This window comes from Cherax quadricarinatus, chromosome 80, assembly GCF_038502225.1.
Source record: "Cherax quadricarinatus isolate ZL_2023a chromosome 80, ASM3850222v1, whole genome shotgun sequence".
Lineage (NCBI taxonomy): Eukaryota > Metazoa > Arthropoda > Malacostraca > Decapoda > Parastacidae > Cherax > Cherax quadricarinatus.
The window spans coordinates 8,390,125-8,409,777 of NC_091371.1; the positions used below are offsets into that span (position 1 = coordinate 8,390,125).

Genomic DNA, 19,653 nt, shown 5'->3' on the forward strand with positions numbered 1-19,653 from the left:
TTAAGACCACACAAGACCTGGTCGTCAAAATCCCATATAACACTGACACCAGGTCAATTATTTTTTAAGGCATTCTACACTTGGAAAAAAAGTAATACACTTGACGTTTACACTTTGCTGAACGCGCATGATCACGCACTTCTGGAGAATAAGAGTGAGGTGTTTACCAGCGAATATTTCAAGCGCTGAAATGTTGTAGTATGGTAGGTATATATGGGAGAAAGGCACATTTCACTCTGTGCAGGGCTGTCTCATGACATGATAAAGCTCTACACAGGAACACGGCATGATAAAGCTCTACACAGAAACATGACGTGATACAGCTCTACACAGAGAGAAACACGGCATGATAAAGCTCTACACAGAAACATGGCGTGATACAGCTCTACACAGAGAGAAACACGGCATGATAAAGCTCTACACAGAAACATGGCGTGATACAGCTCTACACAGAGAGTAACACGGATGATAAAGGTCTTCACAGAGCAAAATGTGACGTAACGTTAAATATAACTCTTTTTCTGTGCTAAAGTGCCTTGCTATCCACGTGTGAATCAATTAAGATTGATGCACTCCAGGTAGAGTCCAGGAAGATAAGTACCTATGCCTATTAACCTTTATTTTTTTCCCCTGTGTTTGAAGACGTAGTAAGGCCTTGCTGTTGTAGTTAGTGCATTCCACACTCTGCATGACGTAGATTTGAACGCTCGAATTTCAGACAAAAAACCAACAGGAGCTTTTAAATTATAAACACAAATGCAGTATAATGTGATCCTTTATTGACAACGTTTCACCCACACAGTGGGCTTTTTCAAGTCACACACGGATCTACTTGAAAAAGCCCACTGTGTGGGTGAAACGTTGTCAATAAAGGATCACATTATACTGCATTTGTGTTTATATTTCCATTGTGTCGGTATTTTATACCATTTATTTCCAGGAGCTTTTAAATTCTGCAATATCTTTGCAGTGATGCATGCAATTGAATTTGAGTTTGCTCTCTAAAAGCATTTATCATTTTTTTGGCTCCTCTTTCGCCCTTATTATTCAATAAACGAATGAAGGATATTTTATTTATTTTCTAGTTCAGTAACAACAATAAGTGTACGGATAAATGGTAGTGTATATTCTTGTTACTAATTAAGGTTAGGAATAGTGTATCTCATTATATACATCATGTATATAGAAAATGTATATCGTGTTCACCTGGATGGCTTATTTTTATGAGATCATTGACATCTGACAATTATTATTATTATTATTATTATTATTATTATTATTATTATTATTATTATTATTATTATTATTATTATTATTATCGTTATATTATTTTTACCATTATTATTATTGTCATTTTATAGTTATTATTATGATTATTATTATTTCAAATAGCGAGACGGCGTGAATGATAGTTTGGTTTGCTGAGGATTAATGCCTATACATGTTTCTTTTCTGGCAGACGAGAACACACACAAGCCAGTGTTCAACAGTTGTAGTTCCTACGACGGAATCACTGTTCAGGAGAACCAGACCGCTGGGGCAAGTGTTGTGCTGGTACGTACACGCTTGTGTATGTGTGTGTGTGTGTGTGTGTGTGTGTGTGTGAGAGAGAGAGAGAGAGAGAGAGAGAGAGAGAGAGAGAGAGAGAGAGACTAATACCACATCTTCATCTCGTAGTCAAACACGTCACAGTTCAAGACATCTCTCTCTCTCTCTCTCTCTCTCTCTCTCTCTCTCTCTCTCTCTCTCTCTCTCTCTCTCTCTCAATCTGTCCCTCCACTTATTCATACCTAAAGGAACTTTGTGTGCAATGATGCTAGTTTTGTATGCCTCTGTACATTGCCCTGGGCAGCTGTCTGGTGTACTGAAGAGCTGTCCTGCCTCACCACAGGTACAAGCCACAGACGAGGATCATGGCGTCAATGGCCAGGTCACTTACTCGCTACTAAACGACTTCGACAGCTTCGTCATCACTACAGAGAACGGAAATGGCAATATCAAGACTTCCAGAGTGAGAATTATTCCCGTTGATATTACAGATAATTTTTAATGCATGTGTAGGGGCCACACAGTTTCGATTTAAGCCACTTTTTTGAATCAAATCCTTCGACACAAACACCAAGACTCATTTTTATAATACACTTATATATTGCCAAACATTTATAATATCTTCCATTTTTGGGTTCTCCCTTTTTATAGACAAATTCTGTATTAAAATATATCATAAAATTTAAAAGTTATACGAGTTAAAACGCCTTAGAAAATTCAAATTTATAATATCGTAGAAACACCTCAAAATTCGTTCATTATTTAGAAAACGGAAAGCTGAAGAGTTTTCTGTTTACAGTTCAGTCAAATGTTCTTTGTAAGCTCTGTGTCTGTGCCTCATCTGTGTCTTCCTTCTGCGGGTGACAGAGGCTGGACCGTGACCAAGGGGACAAGGATTTCTTCCTGACGGTGATCGCTAGAGACGGCGCGCCGAAGGAGGCGCTGCAGGAGGCCTGTTCCTTCAAGGTTCTAGTTAATGACATCAACGACAATCCTCCAAACTTCGATCAACCTGTAAGATTCTCTATTTTCCTCTTATTGACCTCGTACTTTGCCCTGTCCATCTATATATATATATATATATATATATATATATACATACATATATATATATATATGTATATATATACATATATATATATATATATATATGTACATATATACATATATATATATATATATATGTACATATATAATGTTTATATATATATTTATATATGTATATGTATATATATATATATATTTATATATATATATATATATATATATATATATATATGTACATATATATATATATATATATATATATATATATATATATATATATATATATATATATGTACATATATATATATATATATATATATATATATATATATATATATATATATATATATATATATATATATGTGTGTGTGTGTGTGTGTGTATATATGCAATAAAATCACATAAACAGGTGATATCAGAATATATAAAACAACCACTGTGGAAGAATAGTGAAATTCCAAGCGCTTTCGCGACTTCTCACTTTATCAAGGAAATATAATAATGTGAGAAGCACCGAAAGAGCTTGGAATTTCACCATTTTCTCACAGTGGTTGTTAAAGCTAAATTTGCTTCCATTCAATAGCCACAAACTTGATTAGATGTCAGGTTAAGTTGATATCAAAACATTAGACTCGTGAATGATCACTTCTCCTGGCTGTCACACATGATTTCCATCTTTCTTCACTAATAAGCAGTGAGGAACTGGGAGTATTCACTAACTAGTCGAACCTTTGGATGATGTTTCGTCTCATGCAGGACCATTAGTCAGTTTCAAGTTGGCGTTTCGGTTCTGGACGGAGCCGAAACGTCAATGGAAATTTCCTCTCAAATTTCAGGTTAAATTGGGTCTTATTTTAGTCAGGAATTGTAACTTCTTCACTGGAAATTTTTTTGTAAGACATACAGGTTTTTTCCACACGCTCACCATATAACTTTTCTTCAATAACACGAACAGGTGTACGAGCAAAACGTCGCCACGGACCACAACCCATCCACGTACTTGCTTAGAGTTACGGCCACGGACATGGACGCCTTGTTAAACGCCGAGATAGTGTACTCCTTAGAAGGAATACCCAGCGACCTGTCTTACTTTAACATCAGTGAGACTACCGGTATCATCTCCTTGGTCAAAGCCCTCGACGATAGCATGGTAAGCCACTGGCTTCATCTCCTTGGTCAAAGCCCTCGACGATAGCATGGTAAGACACTGGCATAATCTCCTTGGTCAAAGCCCTCGACGATAGCATGGTAAGCCACTGGCTTCATCTCCTTGGTCAAAGCCCTCGACGATAGCATGGTAAGACACTGGCATAATCTCCTTGGTCAAAGCCCTCGACGATAGCATGGTAAGCCACTGGCTTCATCTCCTTGGTCAAAGCCCTCGACGATAGCATGGTAAGACACTGGCATAATCTCCTTGGTCAAAGCCCTCGACGATAGCATGGTAAGCCACTGGCTTCATCTCCTTGGTCAAAGCCCTCGACGATAGCATGGTAAGACACTGGTATAATCTCCTTGGTCAAAGCCCTCGACGATAGCATGGTAAGACACTGGTATAATCTCCTTGGTCAAAGCCCTCGACGATAGCATGGTAAGCCACTGGCTTCATCTCCTTGGTCAAACCCCTCGACGATAGCATGGTAAGCCGCTGATTTTGCAAGACGTGTTACGTGTTACTCTTGTGAATTATCAAATCACGACTTGATTAATGTCCAGGATGGATCGTAACATCGTTTAACATTTCTCGGTGGAGGCTCGACCTTACGTCTGCTAATCCCACCTTGTTTTGATAAGCCAGGCTGTTGGTTATCGCCTCTCCAATAATGAAATGATGTTATAACTATTTTGTTATTTATTCTACTATGATAAGGAATTATTATTATTACGAGCCTGACCCATGGCCGGGCTCCGAGAGTAGTGAAACTCTCGAAACTCTTCAAAGGTATTACGTTTTATTGTTATAATTATGTTCCTGTGACCAGCAGGGGTCACATAGCGCCTGGGGAATGGAAGGTAATTCAGTCTGATCAGCTCTAACTCCCTGGATCATGAGCTCTTCACCAGCATTCAAGCACAGTCGTGACAGACAGAAATTTCAAGATAATGTAAGGAGTAGGCAGCTCAAAATCCTTGGATCGAGAGAATATAGCATATCGAGGGGAATAAAATACGTGCAGTGGTGGTAGTCAGAATTAAGAAAAAAAAAGGGGAGGGAAACCGGTTCGCTAAAGCCGGCTGTGTAACCCAAACTTTTGCAACCCACTTTTGCCAACCACAGAAATATTTGAATTAATATTCCGGTAGTGCGTACTGGCACGTTTTTTTTTCTGTTCAATGAAATAAAAAAAAATCTCGGTAAAATTAGCCATTAATCAAAAAGAATATCAGATAAAAATAATGTGCTGGTGTTTTTATGTCTCATAGACTGCAAAAAAAATACAAACGCGAAGTTTTTATACTTGATTTTTTTTGGTAAAGTTGTCGAGGAAATATATGACAATTCAATTTGCATAATAAATCTTATAAAATATTCTTTGAGTCAGAATTCTAAACTTGTTGTCACTGCGGGAATGTGATCTAAAATATCATTCCAAACTCTTCTGGAAAAATTTTGATGCAAAAGTTTTCCCAACAACACTGTGGTCGTATCCTGCAGCAGTTGTCTCGGTAATTCTTTTAGGACAATACTCCAACGGGCTCTTTTTTTCCCCCCTATTCTCTTTATGTAATTATATATATATATATATATATATATATATATATATATATATATATATATATATATATATATATATATATATATATATATATATATATATATATATATATATATATATTATATATATATATATATATATATATATATATATATATATATATATATATATATATATATATATATATATATATATATATATATATATATTACGGGTTAACTGAGGCAGGGTGACCCTTAGAAACAAGAAACACTTTTTTTTTTTCACCGGTATTCTCCCGGCCCGGGTCTTTTCCAAGTAGTGGTGACCCGGCCTTGGCTCCCTATCTGGGGAGTGTCTCGAGACTTAAGTCTCCCATGGGAGGAGGTAAAAGTTCCTCCTCATCTTTGGGACCAAGTGTCCCCAGGCCTAGCCACATTCCCCGCCCTCACGGGGCTCATAGGGAGAAGCTAGGCCTCTGGTCTGCCATCTACCCCCGCCTCAAACGGGCTCGTGGGGATGACAGTCTTATGAGCTGCAGATGGTAGCAAGCTCAGGCCTCTATTACAAGAAACACTTTCACCACATTATTCCTTCAGTCACTATCTTACCACAAGCGTACCGACGTCACAGCTCAAGATGAGCCTCCGAACTGTAACATCGCCATCCCTCCTTCAGAGTACAGGTACTGCACTTCTTTCCTCCAGGACTTAACTCCGGCTAATTGGTTTTCCTACACATTATTTGCTTACACTCCAACAGCACGTCAGCACACCGCTTGCCTCTACTCACTTCGAACACGCTCATACAAGTCTGTTGGATGTTCAAGCTTCTAGCACTCAAAACCTTTGCCCCTTCCCTTGTCACCCTCCACCCCAAATTTATATGCCCTCCTAGTATTCCCATTTTCCTCCATCCTCTCTAAACGTCCAGACCATCTCAAGAACCCGTCCTCCGCCCTTTTACAAATACGAGAATAGGAAAACTGTCTCCCTCCTCAGTTTTATGGTTTATCTTATCTTTGATAAACCCATCTGCCGATAAATCCACTCCCAAATTGTAAACACATTTACTTTCTCCACATTCCCTCACACCAGTCTGATATATAGTCTTTCATTGCTTAGATTTTTTTGTTACTCTCATCACCTTGCTCTTCTCTATGTTCACTTTTAATTTCTTACTTTTGCATAAAAATTGGTTATAACTAATCATAACTTTTAAAGGGGTGAACCGGCAAGCCAGTAGAAGGCCTCTGTCAGATGACTAAAAGCTCCAACGGCGGGACATCATCCAAACCTGCATCAGGAAACACTTGTCCTCTTTGGAAATATAAACACATATGCAGTATAATGTGATCCTTTATTGACTACGTTTCACCCACACAGTGGGCTTTTTCAAGTCACAAACAGATCTGTTTGTGACTTGAAAAAGCCCACTGTGTGGGTGAAACGTAGTCAATAAAGGATCACATTATACTGCATATGTGTTTATATTTCCATTGTGTTGGTATTTTATACCATTTATATCCACTTGTCCTCTTTCCTGACGAACCTTACCAAACCTAACTTACTTTTGCATACCCTTCCAAATTCGTCTACCAACCTTTGCAACTTTCCGTTAAAACAACAGTAGCTCCACAGACAACAAGCATCCAGGGAGGCAGTACCATCCGGTCAGATGAGTGTAAAACAGAAACTTGTAAAAAATTTTCCCCTGACTGTATTGCCCAACTTTTCTTTCTCATGAACACGTAAGATGATAGATAAATCTTGCAAACTTCTCCTAATATTTAATATGTACATTTTCTGTGCTTCTTATTAATTCTTAGCCCTGTAATATTTCTTTTCCAACCTCCGAGTTCTGATCTAAAACAAGACCGTTGGGAAGAGAATCGTCCCCAAACAAAAGACACTTAGACACTTATGCAGTCCTTCCTTCTTTGATGATAAATTAGACACATGTGCAACTCTTGGGTATCTTTATTGAGGAAACGTTTCGCCACACAGTGGCTTCATCAGTCTATACAAAGGAGAATCTTGAAGAACAGGAGGAGAATGAGGTAATCAGTCCCTCAACCTTGAGTCGATGTGGTCAGTCCATCAATCTTGAATAGAATACGGCATACGTGCAGAGAAAGAGCTTATAAACCGTATGGCAGGAGAGGTGCAGCAGTCATAGGCGGTGTCACATTTGTTCAATGTGGAAGTAGGTCGTGCCCAAGAATTAGGCAAGCGAAGAATTCCCAAGTATTAAGATCCCAAGAAGTTGCAGTGTCTGACAGGTTTGCCTATGACTGCTGCACCTCTCCTACCAACGGTTTATAAGCTCCTTCTCTGCACGTATGCCGTATTCTATTCAAGATTGATGGACTGACCACATCGACTCAGGATTGAGGGACTGATTACCTCATTCTCCTCCTGTTCTTCAAGATTCTCCTTTGTATAGACTGATGAAGCCACTGTGTGGCAAAACGTTTCCTCAATAAAGATACCCAAGAGTTGCACATGTGTCTAATTTATCAACATGTCGGTTCTCTGAACCATTCATCTACAAACTTCCTTCTTTGTTTTGGACTGATGAATCCAATGTGTGGCGAAATGTTTCTTCAATAATTATTCCCATATGTTGCATAAGTGTCTCAATTCTTCAACTTGTCGGTTTTCATAATTATTTATCATATAAAAGACATTTAACAGATAACTGTTTTATTTTTCTTCATTTGGTATGGTTTTGACTAGGCTGGGGAGAAGACATTTTCCATGGAGGCCGTAGCGACAGACAAGGGGGTGCCTCCGCTGAGCAGTAGAGTCGGGGTTGATATCCACGTTGTATCGTCAGGAAACCTGCCTCCAACCATTGTTTATCAAGAACCAAGCACACCTAAAGTGAAGGAGAACACTGAGGACACCGATGTGGTCATCGTCTGCGCCACGTAAGCATCTCTTTCTCTCTCTCTCTCTCTCATCTGTTTAATACCTTCCGATACTGCATAAGCCTGCTTCCTAATGCTGATTTCCGTCTCTGTGATTACCAGGTCGAACATCCCCGGTAAACCAGAGGTGTACTTCACACTGCTTAACGGTAACACTAAGGATACCAACTCTGACGGAACCTTTGCCATCAGGTAGGTCATCTCTCCCCACTTACACCTCTGCCCTGTGAAACACCATATGCTTATTACGAAAGAAAAAACAGATGTTACTTTACGCTTTATCCTGCACTCATGACCAAACAATTGTGTTTCCTTCTGCAGGAACCTGGAGGTTAATGATCCCAAGTGTCAAAGTGACAGCCGGGGAGTGGTCATCTATATAGCTATGAGGAGTCTTGACTACGAGTCCATTACTAACTACAAGCTTATTCTACAAGTTGTGGTGAGTACAAGTGGTGGTGAGTACAAGTTGTGGTGAGTACTTCCCCCGCATGACACCTGGATAGCTTGAGAGTAGGTCTGGTGATGCTGGCAGTATGTGGACAAAGATATTTATGAACACTCCAAGACACTGAGAACGCATGTGCACACTTATTGAGGACACGCTTCGCTGGGAGCTGCTGCTTCTGTCCTGTTAGAGACCACTGTTTCTCTGTCAGAGACAGAGACTAAGCCGCTCGTGGCCAAACGTCGTCTCAATAGACATCCTCGACTGCGCATGAATATCTTTGTCCAAAGATCAACACTCTAGTATATTTACACATCGTAGCTAGTACGGTACTTTTACCATTCCTCTTAAGGATACAATATACTATTCAATATCCCCGTTATAAGAACATAAGAAGGAACACTGCAACAGGCCTACTGGCCCATGCGAGGTAGGTCCAATTCTCCCACCGGCTTAAGCCAATGCCTTAACCTAGTCCTGTGATAATTGATCTGTAATAATTTAGCCGTAATAATTTACCTGTATTGATTTTTGTCTCTCAGAGTGCCGTAGTTAGACAATATTTCAAGATAACCAATTATCATCTTGAAACATTGCATGCAATCTACTCATCTTCATAAAGATTTGTAATACCCATAGAACGAGCAGAATGCCCGAGTAGACGTCCAGATACCCGTAGAAATCGAAGATGTGAATGACAATGCCCCCTTGTTACAACCCTTCAATGGCGCCATCGTGGAGAACTCTCCCTCTTCTCTCATCACCACCATCAAGGCTATAGACAAAGACGCTTCGGAACAGTTCAGACAGGTGAGGGGCTCCTAGTGAAGCATTCACTCATTCGCCATTAAGAGTGCAGGTAATTACCTGGTATAAATCTTGGTAATAAATACCGACAAGTTGGTTTAGAAAGACACGTAAGCAAACACTATAACATATTTATTAGAAAACGTTTCGGTCCTGGGACCTTGATCACTTCTTAGGTTAGAAGTGATCAAGGTCCCAGGACCGAAACGTTTTCTAATAAATATGTTATAGTGTTTGCTTACGTGTCTTTCTAAACCAGGTATGTAGATGAATGGTTCAGAGAACCGACATGTTGATAAATTAGACACATGTGCAACAAGAATTCAAGATTGATGGACTGAACACATCGACTCAAGGTTGAGGGACTGATTACCTCATTCTCCTCCTGTTCTTCAAGTTTCTCCTACGTATGGACTGATGAAGCCACTGTGTGGCGAAACGTTTCCTCAATAAAGATACCCAAGAGTTGCACATGTGTCTAATTTATAAACCAGGTAATTCCTGCACTCTTAATCATTCTCCATTACCCACTCTATCATTGATTGTTCGTCTTATTCATTGGCTTAGATATTCATGCCGTTAGTTAATACTAACGACAAAATAATAATAATAATAATAATAATAATAATAATAATAATAATAATAATAATAATAATATTATTATTATTATTATTATTATTATTATTATTATTATTATTATTATTATTATTATTGGCAATTACTATTACTTTTGTTATAACCGTTTTTGTTATTATTGTAACACGGTTATTATTATTGTGCAACAGCCCTTAGTATACGAATTATCATGATAATTCACTTTGTGTTAGGTGAAAACGTTTTTCAGAATGTTTACAACGTTATTGCTAAAGTAATTATTTCCTTCCCTCTACTTCTGCTTATTTCTTTCTGTTTCTTCGTCTTTCTGCCTATTCCTATTCCTCTTCTCACTTCTCTTTATTTCTATTTTTTCCCCGTCTGTATCTCTGTCTCTCTTCGTCTTCACTAGCGTGTTCACTGTACATAAATAACCCGCGCATTAGAAGGAACCTATGACGACGTTTCGGTCCGACTTGGACGATTAACTAGCTACATGGTCCAAGTCGAACCGAAACGTCATCACGAGGCCTGATCACACACCGGGTCACGGGGGCGTTGACCCCCGAAATCCTCTCCGGGTATGTGCGGGTTAATTGTACATTATTCCAGTCACTGTATTATGCATTTTCATTCTTCATTAGCTTCCTGTTGTTTTATTTGTCAGGAGACAGGAGAAGTGTCTCCTGACACGGTCTTAATCATATAGATGACCTTTGACCTGTTATATCTTATTATCTTCAAAAGCTCAGCTACTCCTTCTATAAGTCGGTGACTCCTGATGTCTTGGACAAGTTTACGTTGAAGCCTAATGGAGAACTGTGGACGTTGAAAAGCTTGGATAGAGAGAACAATCCCCGGTACCGCATTCCTATACAGGTCACTGATGGAGTACAAGGTGAGGCATCAGAAGTCAAGGTCAGGATGGTCAGAGGTCATGGTGGGGGAGGGGGAGGGGAATTAGAGGTCAAGGCGAGGGGTCAGATGTGGTTCCACATCTGATTGGTGTTGGTGTGGAGAGGGATTTGGTTAGTTTCAGAAGGAAAGCTTTGTTACAGAGGAAGTGGCTAGTTATTGATGCATAGTTATAGATGATGAGATCTTTCCTCCAGATGTCACTGCATATTTAAAAAAATGTACAACGGCTTCTATATTTTCCCACAGAAAAATCCATAGCCTCTTCTGTCCTTCCCACACTGCAAGTCACAGCATCCAAAATCATCCATCTACGACTTACCACAACATTCCTGTCATTCTCCATCACACATCCACAATATACGTACTTCATCCTTTACCAAAACCAGCTAACATCCCCTATACTCTCCAACTACATCCACCAGCATGCCTTATTCTACGCCTTAGCCTCCCTCAACTCCACATCTACACATATAGTAAAAAGCGACAGCTCCTGTCCCACACGTGAGCAGACTGTCCCTCAGTGTGTGGACCTTGACAGGAGCCGAATATCACGCCCCACATAAATACAAACTAATCCTCCGTGTATGCACCGCGACAGAACACGAACGTATGACCTTATACTGGATCACGGTGCAGGACATCAACGACGTACCTCCCAAGTTTGACCTGGAGAAAGGCGTGTACTCAGTACAGGTGCCAGAGAACAGAGTACCTGGCAAAAACACAGGCATCAAGCTGGTTGTTATCGACCCTGATATTGGTGAGTACAAGTTATTGTGTGTGTTTTAGTTACCATTTGTCAACTGCACTGGGTCTTGTGTGGGTGGGTGTGTATGTGTGTGTGTGTGTGTGTGTGTGTGTGTGTGTGTGTGTGTGTGTGTGTGTGTGTGTGGTAACTATTAATCTCGAACAAGAGTCGAATTCTCTTCTTGAAACCTCTAAATTAAACGCCTGTATCTAAGATTTTAGTCTTAATTCTATCATTCAAAACACGATCTTAATCCCCTAGAATTTAAATAACCCGGATATCGGAGAGAGAAGCTTATAACGACTTGGGCCATTTATATATTATTCCAGTCACACTATTATGCCTTTTTGATCTTTAAAAGCCTCTTGATATTCCTTCTTGGTGAACGTCTTAGTGACGTGACTTCACTGTCTCCTGCAGTGAATCACAACGACTTCCAGATCGTCAGGGGAAACGAAGAACAAAAGTTCCGGATCGACTCGGCGACTGGTGAGGTTCTAATCAACAAGGAACTGGACTACGACAAGCCCGTCCAAGACAGAACCGTATGTACTCTTGGGTTCATCCATATGGCACGTCTGGTGGTGTTTTATTGACCAGGGATGATAGGGAAGACTCCTCTAACTCTGGTCTTAGTATCGTGGTGATCTGCTTCGTGGAGTTTTTTAGTCATTTAGCTAATGTCTTTCGCTGGCTTATCGGCCACATCATCAGATGTAATATTTATATTTCCCTGAAAGATTGAAAAGCAAATTATCGCTTTCCTCAGATTTTTAGGGTTGTTTTTTTCGGGCTCAGTACCTGTTCTATTACACCGGAGTCAATAAGGCTGCAAGTAGCATGCGCACCACCAATCAAAGATTCCCTTAAATTGGCCTTAAAGTAACCTTACAGCCTATATACACTGAGAGAGACATACATCTCTGTGTACACAACATTATCCCTTAAGATGTAATAAATCTACATAGTACTAAATATTACATAACTGCCTCATTACGAGTGTAATATCCCCTTTGAAAATAAATTATATATTAATCAGTTGTTGCCTCGATTAACAAACTTTTGTCTTAATATCTATCAGAAAAAAAAAATCTCACGTGCCCCCCTTGTTTTCTGTTTCCCTGGCTAGTTCACCATGTTGGTGCGCCTGAGTGATGGTGCCAATGAGATGGCTGAAGTCTTTATCACCATCAATGTCACCAATATCAACGACCAACAGCCCATCTTCGTCCCAGACAAGTATAACTACACTGTCACCGAGAACACTGACTGTGACACTAACTTCGGTCAGGTATGTTCACAACTTGATTTTTCCGTTCAAGTTACAGACTTGGTCATAGGAAATACACCGAGAGATGCGCATTTTACAGTTCATAAACACCGAGAGGGATTTATTTTGGTATATACACCGAGAGGTGTATAGGCCGGTATATATACCGGTATATATAGACCAAGAGCGGGGAATCGTAACTCTAAGGCCTCTCAATATTCATCCCTAACACCCTAACTAACGTGCTGGTCCCTTGTCTGTTTGGTCTACAGGTAACGGCGATAGATCCTGATCTGCCTGCACAAGACGACCAGAATATCACTTACTATCTCTCCATGAACGAACTCACCAATTTCACCATCGGCAAAGATTCGGGAACTCTCTACATCAAAGGAGTGAGTGTAATTAGAATGAATGCCTAGTTTTAAGGAATGTTGTTTATGCTATTGTTGTGTGTGTGTGTGTGTGTGTGTGTGTGTGTGTGTGTGTGTGTGTGTGTGTGTGTGTGTGTGTGCATTTACGGTATGTCTGTATTTTTGTGTGCTATACATGTTAGTCTGTATATGCTATACATGCATGTTTGTGTATGTCATGTATATATGTATGTGCATGCTAATTATACATGCCTATGTATTTTTATGAATGTTATGTACGTACGTTGGTGTATTCATGCATGTTAGATAATACTAGGGAGGCATTTTTGGTTATATTATGTATACATATCTCTGTATGTTATGTCTATTCATTTTGTGTTCATGTTTGTCTAGGTTGGGCAGCTAATACATGCTTCTCTCTTTACTTTCCACCGACCAGTGTTTGGACCGTGAGGCTGCCACTAGGGCCACCATGTACCTCTACCCTCGGGCCATGGATGAAGGTGGCTATGGCCACGATGCTGAACCGGCTACGGTAACCCTCAACATAGCAGACATCAACGACAATCATCCATACATCCAGAGTCCGGTGAGTAGCGATGAGTGAATCTGTAGAGATGAGTCTAAGTATAACAACAAGCTAACCTAGGACTCACACCTCTGTATTTCTGTTTATGTGTTGGCTTTTCTCCTTCCTCCAGGACAACAGCTACACCAAGATCATGGAGAATGCTTCCCCAGATTCCTTGAAACCAATAACCATCATGCTGAGTGACTGGGACACGGAACAACATGGATGTCCCTGTACACTCTCGTTTGAGAGCACTACGCCAGCGGACATTATACAAAAGTTCAGTGTGAGAGCGTCGCCAAAGTGAGTATTCAGAGAGGAATTAGTACTGTACAGCCTTCGTGAAATGTAGATGTGTAGGTTCATCAGGATTATAACGCATAGGTTCGCAGCATCTTCGAGTACGAGGACATTTAATCACAAAAAGAAAGGAAAAAAAAAAGTCTTCTTTTCCCACGTGCTACAAGCTGTAATTTCAGGTTCTGCTACAAATCAGTTTTATTTCTGCTATGATTACATTCTCCCCTGCTACGATTTTTTTTCTCTACTACGATTTTTCCCCCCTGCTATGATTTTTTTCCCCATCCTTCGATTTTTTTCCCCGCTTCGATTTTTTCCCCGCTTCGATTTTTTCCCGTTACGAATTTTTTCCACCTACTGCGATTTTTTTCCCATCCCAAGATTTTTATTCCCCTTCTACGAATATTTTTCCCTGCTACGATCTATGTTCCACTTCGCCTGCAGCTACACTTCGCAATACGAACTGCGGACATTGAAAGTGCTAGACCGGGAGGCGCAGAAGACGTACCAGATCCCCTTCAGGACATCCGACAGGGAGCAAGTGTCTGGGACTCGGTACCTGACAGTGGAAGTGGGTGACGAGAATGACTCCCCCATGACGGACGGCTTCAGCACCATCAAAGTCTACAACTACCAGGTAACATCTACTTCTGGGGGTGTTTTCTGTGTCCTCGACTACATCTTAATATCTGATGGTGTGTGTGTGTGTGTGTGTGTGTGTTACTTAACAATTCTCAAGCAGGCTGTGTGGATGAAGTACTGTGTACTCTGATGCCGAGTTTGCAGGCTCGAATCCCGTTGTGGATTTGAGAGGTAGTTTATATATATGAGAGAGACACAGCTCTTAGCTTGTCAATAAAGTTAGGAATCCTTAACCTGTAAATAGCTTGTCAATAAAGCTAGGGATCCTTAACCTTGTCAAACCCTGTGTAAAGAGAGAAAGAGAGAGAGAGAGAGAGAGAGAGAGAGAGAGAGAGAGAGAGAGAGAGAGAGAGAGAGAGAGAGAGAGAGAGAGAGAGAGAGAGAGAGAGAGAGTCTTAACAAGTTTTATTATATCTCCAATACCTAAATGGCAAAAGAAGTCGTTTACTTTCCTTCCTCTTATTTGTGATAATTCACGACTGACTTACAAATTCAAGACGAAACTGAACGTTTCGGTCCTTTCTGAAACATTATCATGTAGTGGGATGATAATGATCCAAGACAGACCGAAACATCGTCTAAACTTTTTTCCAATTCAAGGGTTAGATGTAAACTGTTTCAACCAGAGTGTTGTGGGTTAGGTGTGAATTGTTCTAGCCACGGTATTGTGCGTTAGATCTGAATTGTTCTAGCCACGGTATTGTGTGTTAGATCTGAATTGTTCTAGCCACGGTATTGTGTGTTAGATCTGAATTGTTCTAGCCACGGTATTGTGCGTTAGATCTGAATTGTTCTAGCCACGGTATTGTGTGTTAGATCTGAATTGTTCTAGCCACGGTATTGTGCGTTAGATCTGAATTGTTCTAGCCACGGTATTGTGTGTTAGATCTGAATTGTTCTAGCCACGGTATTGTGCGTTAGATCTGAATTGTTCTAGCCACGGTATTGTGCGTTAGATCTGAATTGTTCTAGCCACGGTATTGTGCGTTAGATCTGAATTGTTCTAGCCACGGTATTGTGCGTTAGATCTGAATTGTTCTAGCCACGGTATTGTGCGTTAGATCTGAATTGTTCTAGCCACGGTATTGTAACATTCTTGAGAGGCTTCAGGACGCTTTGCGAGGATAGTAAACCCTTGAATTCAGTCACAGGTAAACTCCCCTCCTTCAGGGTCAGTTCCCGTCCATGGTGATCGGCACTGTGTACGTCACGGACCTTGACGACTACGACGTAGGCGACAAAACCTTCGAGATCGACGCGACGACTCCTCCAGAAGTCGACACTTACTTCGATGTCGACTTAAACAGCGGGAACATCACCATGCAGAAAGGGACGCCTGAGGGGAACTATGTACTTAGAGTCAAGGTTGGTGTACGCTTGGAAGTGTTCCTTTGTTATCTCAGGTTACTGAAGGATTGTGTCAGGATCTGTTGATGCTTCCTCGACAGCCTGTTTGGTCAGAGACCGGGCTGAGATCAGAGTAGGGAGCCTCGAGCCTCTCCTACCCAATGAGCCGATAGACCAGCAGGTGTTTAGTCCCTCGAAGGTTAAGTTTATTAAGAACCAAGATAAATAAATATTTTTTGTCCAACGAAGAGAAACCACGGAACGGATGGGGTCTGAACCCAAGGCGAGCGAGTAGTAAAACTCCAGGCCGGTGCATAAGCCACTGGCCCAGTTGGCTTACGCACTGTTCTGGAGTTTTACCAATCTCCACGGTTTCAAACCACACCCGTTCCGTGGTTTGCCAATCGTGTTATTACGATTTCGTGAGTCCACGAAAAGACCTCAATCACGAGGATAGTTTAACTCGTCTCAAATAAAACTACAATGTTGACGAATGTGAGATTAAATATGACATTTCTTTAGGAAATCACATTGGAGACATTTGCTTAATGTAATTTACCTTGAGAGATCTCGTTGTTTATCTTTAAGCTGCTGTTTCTCAAAATGCAAGTCGCCTTTCATCTTCGATTCTCCACTCAGGTAATTGACAAGTTCCGGAACGAGACGGCCATCGGAGAGGTGGCCATCTCTGTGGTGGACCTGACGGAGGAGGCGGTGATGCACTCTGGCTCCTTCAAGGTGGCAGGATACACTGCTCAAGGAATCTTACAGCAGCAAGGGGTAAGACTTGCCAGTCTTTATAGCTATGTTAATTTTGGGGTAAAACAGAAATTTGGTGTAAGTCAAGGCGAACATAAGAAGCTCTCTGGTGTCCCGTGAACATGGTAGATGACAGGTAAAATTACACAGATTTCTGCGTACCGTACTTTCCGGCATATAAGGCGCGCTTTCCACCCCCTCACAAAAAACTTGGAAAATCACCCTGCGCCTTATATGCTCAAGGTCAAGATTAAGGGTAGGCTCTGGGTTACGCTTTAGCAGTTGTTTGCTAACGTTACTTTACAAATGCTTGATCGTGCGCCTTATATGCCAGAAAATACGGTACATTAACTTAGCTCTCTCGCGATGATCCTTACGGTTAACTTCTGCAACTCGCCTCGTCTATACCGTTTTTTTTTTTTTGTTTCATTTAGCACTAATGGTGTCCACTGAAACTTGCCAACATATTATGCTCATCCCTTCAGAAGTTATGGAGGGAATGGAAAATTACCATAATGGGTGCTTGATCGTCTCCCATTCCCAAGGCATTCCAAGTAACCAGTGAGTATAATTCAGGGTGTTTTAAAATAATGGACCCAATTTCAAAGCCGTACTGCTTTGAAATTGGGTCCATATGTTTGAAACACCGTATATCAATGTAAGCGTGCTTGTACCCTGACCTCAAGCTTGTCTTTTTGCTCTGGTGCTGCAGTCGGTCATGACTGGCAGTAGTCTGTACGAGCGGTTGAAGGAGGAGATAGCGAAGATACACAACATCGATACGGAGAGTGTGGACATCTTCACCCTGAGAGATGTAGAGGGAGGCGCTACGGTCCGGTACAACTGTCACAATTCACCCTTCTACACCGCCGCCAGACTCAACGGCGTCATGATGATGTATAGGCAGCAGGTCAGTGGGTTTGCTGGCGTTAGTGGTGCTAGTGGTGGTGATGTAAGTGTTGTGAGTGATGTTATTAGTGGTAAGGTCATGGTGATAGTGGTGTGAGTGGTATGGCGGTGGTGTGATGGTGGTGCGAGTGGTATGGCGGTGGTATGATGGTGTGAGTGGTATGACAATGTGAGTGGTATGACGGTGGTGTGAGTGGTATGGCGGTGGTGTGAGTGGTATGACGGTGGTGTGAGTGGTATGGCGGTGGTGTGAGTGGTATGGCGGTGGTGTGAGTGGTATGGCGGTGGTGTGAGTGGTATGACGGTGGTGTGAGTGGTATGACGGTGCTGTGAGTGGTATGGCGGTGGAGTGAGTGGTATGACGGTGGTGTGAGTGGTATGGCGGTGGTGTGAGTGGTATGACAGTGGTATAAGTGGTACGACAGTGGTGTGGGTGGCATGACAGTAGTCACTAGTGGTAGTGATGGAAGACACCAGTGGTGGTGATAGCGTAATTAGTACAGATGATGATAGCGCAATTAGTACAGATGGTGATAGCGCAATTAGTACAGATGGTGATAGCGCAATTAGTACAGATGGTGATAGCGCAATTAGTACAGATGGTGATAGTGGTACCAAAATAATTGCAAAAGAAAGTGAAGTTTAGCGTGATGTGTGTCTCCTCAGCTCATCGGCTCTCTAGGCGTCGACATATCGATGGTGAATATCAACGACTGTCTGTACGAGGCAGTGGCACCGTGTGGCACCTCTAGCTGCCAGCAGTTCCTCCGCCCTAACATCACCTCACCCCTCGTCATCGGAAGCAAAACTACGACGATGGTCGGAGTCGACATCGCTGAAGAATATACCTGCGATTGCGGGGCTCTCGAACCACCTCCTTCAGTGTGCTACAGCGGGTTCTGTCTCAACGGCGGGGAGTGCATCCAGGCCAACAACACTCTCTCCTGCAAGTGTCCGGACAATGACTACGGTCCGCGTTGTGAACTGAAGAGCGCCAGGTTCGAGCAGGGTTACGCTTGGTATGAGCCTTTGAAGGTCTGCCAGAATGCGTCTTTGTTCATGTCTTTCGATACTAAGGAAGACACTGGACTTCTGCTTTACTCTGGACCGACGGTGATTCAGCCTTGGAGTGACTACCCAAGAGATTTTATATATGTGGCTCTGAAAAGTTGGGAGCTTCAAGTTTACATGGACTTGGGAACGGGGACCATTAGCATGGCCATCCCACTCGAGAAGAACACCAACAGAGAGTTCGACTACTCCATCACTTGGAACGATCGTGATGTCACATTTCAAGTCCTCAAATGTTTGGGCAATTCCACCAGTGACAACTCACCCGAATGTAGGAAATCCATTCCCTTAGCAGGCCTCAAATCTCCCAGTCACTTGCTGAACGTCGGGGCACCTTTGCAGCTGGGCGGAGTGGCGGCCATGGTAAGCTTCGATCAACTGGCAAGTTCTTATGGCTGGACTCTGGTACCACCGATGGTCGACCCCTTCTTCGGGTGCGTGCTAGAGTTGCGCCATAATAACTACCTCTACGACCTCAACGCCACCGACTACGACAAGAACACCTACAAGCCCTGTGATGCTCCAGTACCTGCTCGTGTCATCGTGGGCAAGGAGTCCATCGTCATCATAGTTGTCAGTCTCCTGTGCCTCATATGTGAGTACCTCTCTTACTGAATGTTAAGACAAGGTGTTAAATATATTTACAGAAATAACTACGAACTATACTATAAA

The 19,653-nt window shown here is 41.6% G+C and overlaps 1 protein-coding gene across 3 annotated transcripts in view; it reads left to right on the plus strand.

Moving 5' to 3' along the window:
- The window catches only part of LOC128702307 (DE-cadherin-like), a 236,108-nt gene that overhangs the window by 183,270 nt on the left and 33,185 nt on the right, over positions 1–19,653 (plus strand). For all 3 annotated transcript variants that reach the window (XM_070102089.1, XM_070102088.1, XM_070102090.1), the window contains 20 exons: positions 1,460–1,554; positions 1,892–2,011; positions 2,416–2,562; positions 3,551–3,745; positions 8,030–8,223; positions 8,326–8,415; positions 8,545–8,665; positions 9,311–9,481; positions 10,820–10,970; positions 11,589–11,750; positions 12,159–12,283; positions 12,868–13,029; positions 13,281–13,403; positions 13,822–13,971; positions 14,084–14,256; positions 14,698–14,890; positions 16,066–16,260; positions 16,882–17,022; positions 17,714–17,911; positions 18,577–19,576. In XM_070102089.1, the coding sequence (XP_069958190.1) occupies positions 1,460–1,554; positions 1,892–2,011; positions 2,416–2,562; positions 3,551–3,745; positions 8,030–8,223; positions 8,326–8,415; positions 8,545–8,665; positions 9,311–9,481; positions 10,820–10,970; positions 11,589–11,750; positions 12,159–12,283; positions 12,868–13,029; positions 13,281–13,403; positions 13,822–13,971; positions 14,084–14,256; positions 14,698–14,890; positions 16,066–16,260; positions 16,882–17,022; positions 17,714–17,911; positions 18,577–19,576 (3,906 nt within the window). The remainder of the gene's footprint in view (positions 1–1,459; positions 1,555–1,891; positions 2,012–2,415; positions 2,563–3,550; positions 3,746–8,029; positions 8,224–8,325; positions 8,416–8,544; positions 8,666–9,310; positions 9,482–10,819; positions 10,971–11,588; positions 11,751–12,158; positions 12,284–12,867; positions 13,030–13,280; positions 13,404–13,821; positions 13,972–14,083; positions 14,257–14,697; positions 14,891–16,065; positions 16,261–16,881; positions 17,023–17,713; positions 17,912–18,576; positions 19,577–19,653) is intronic.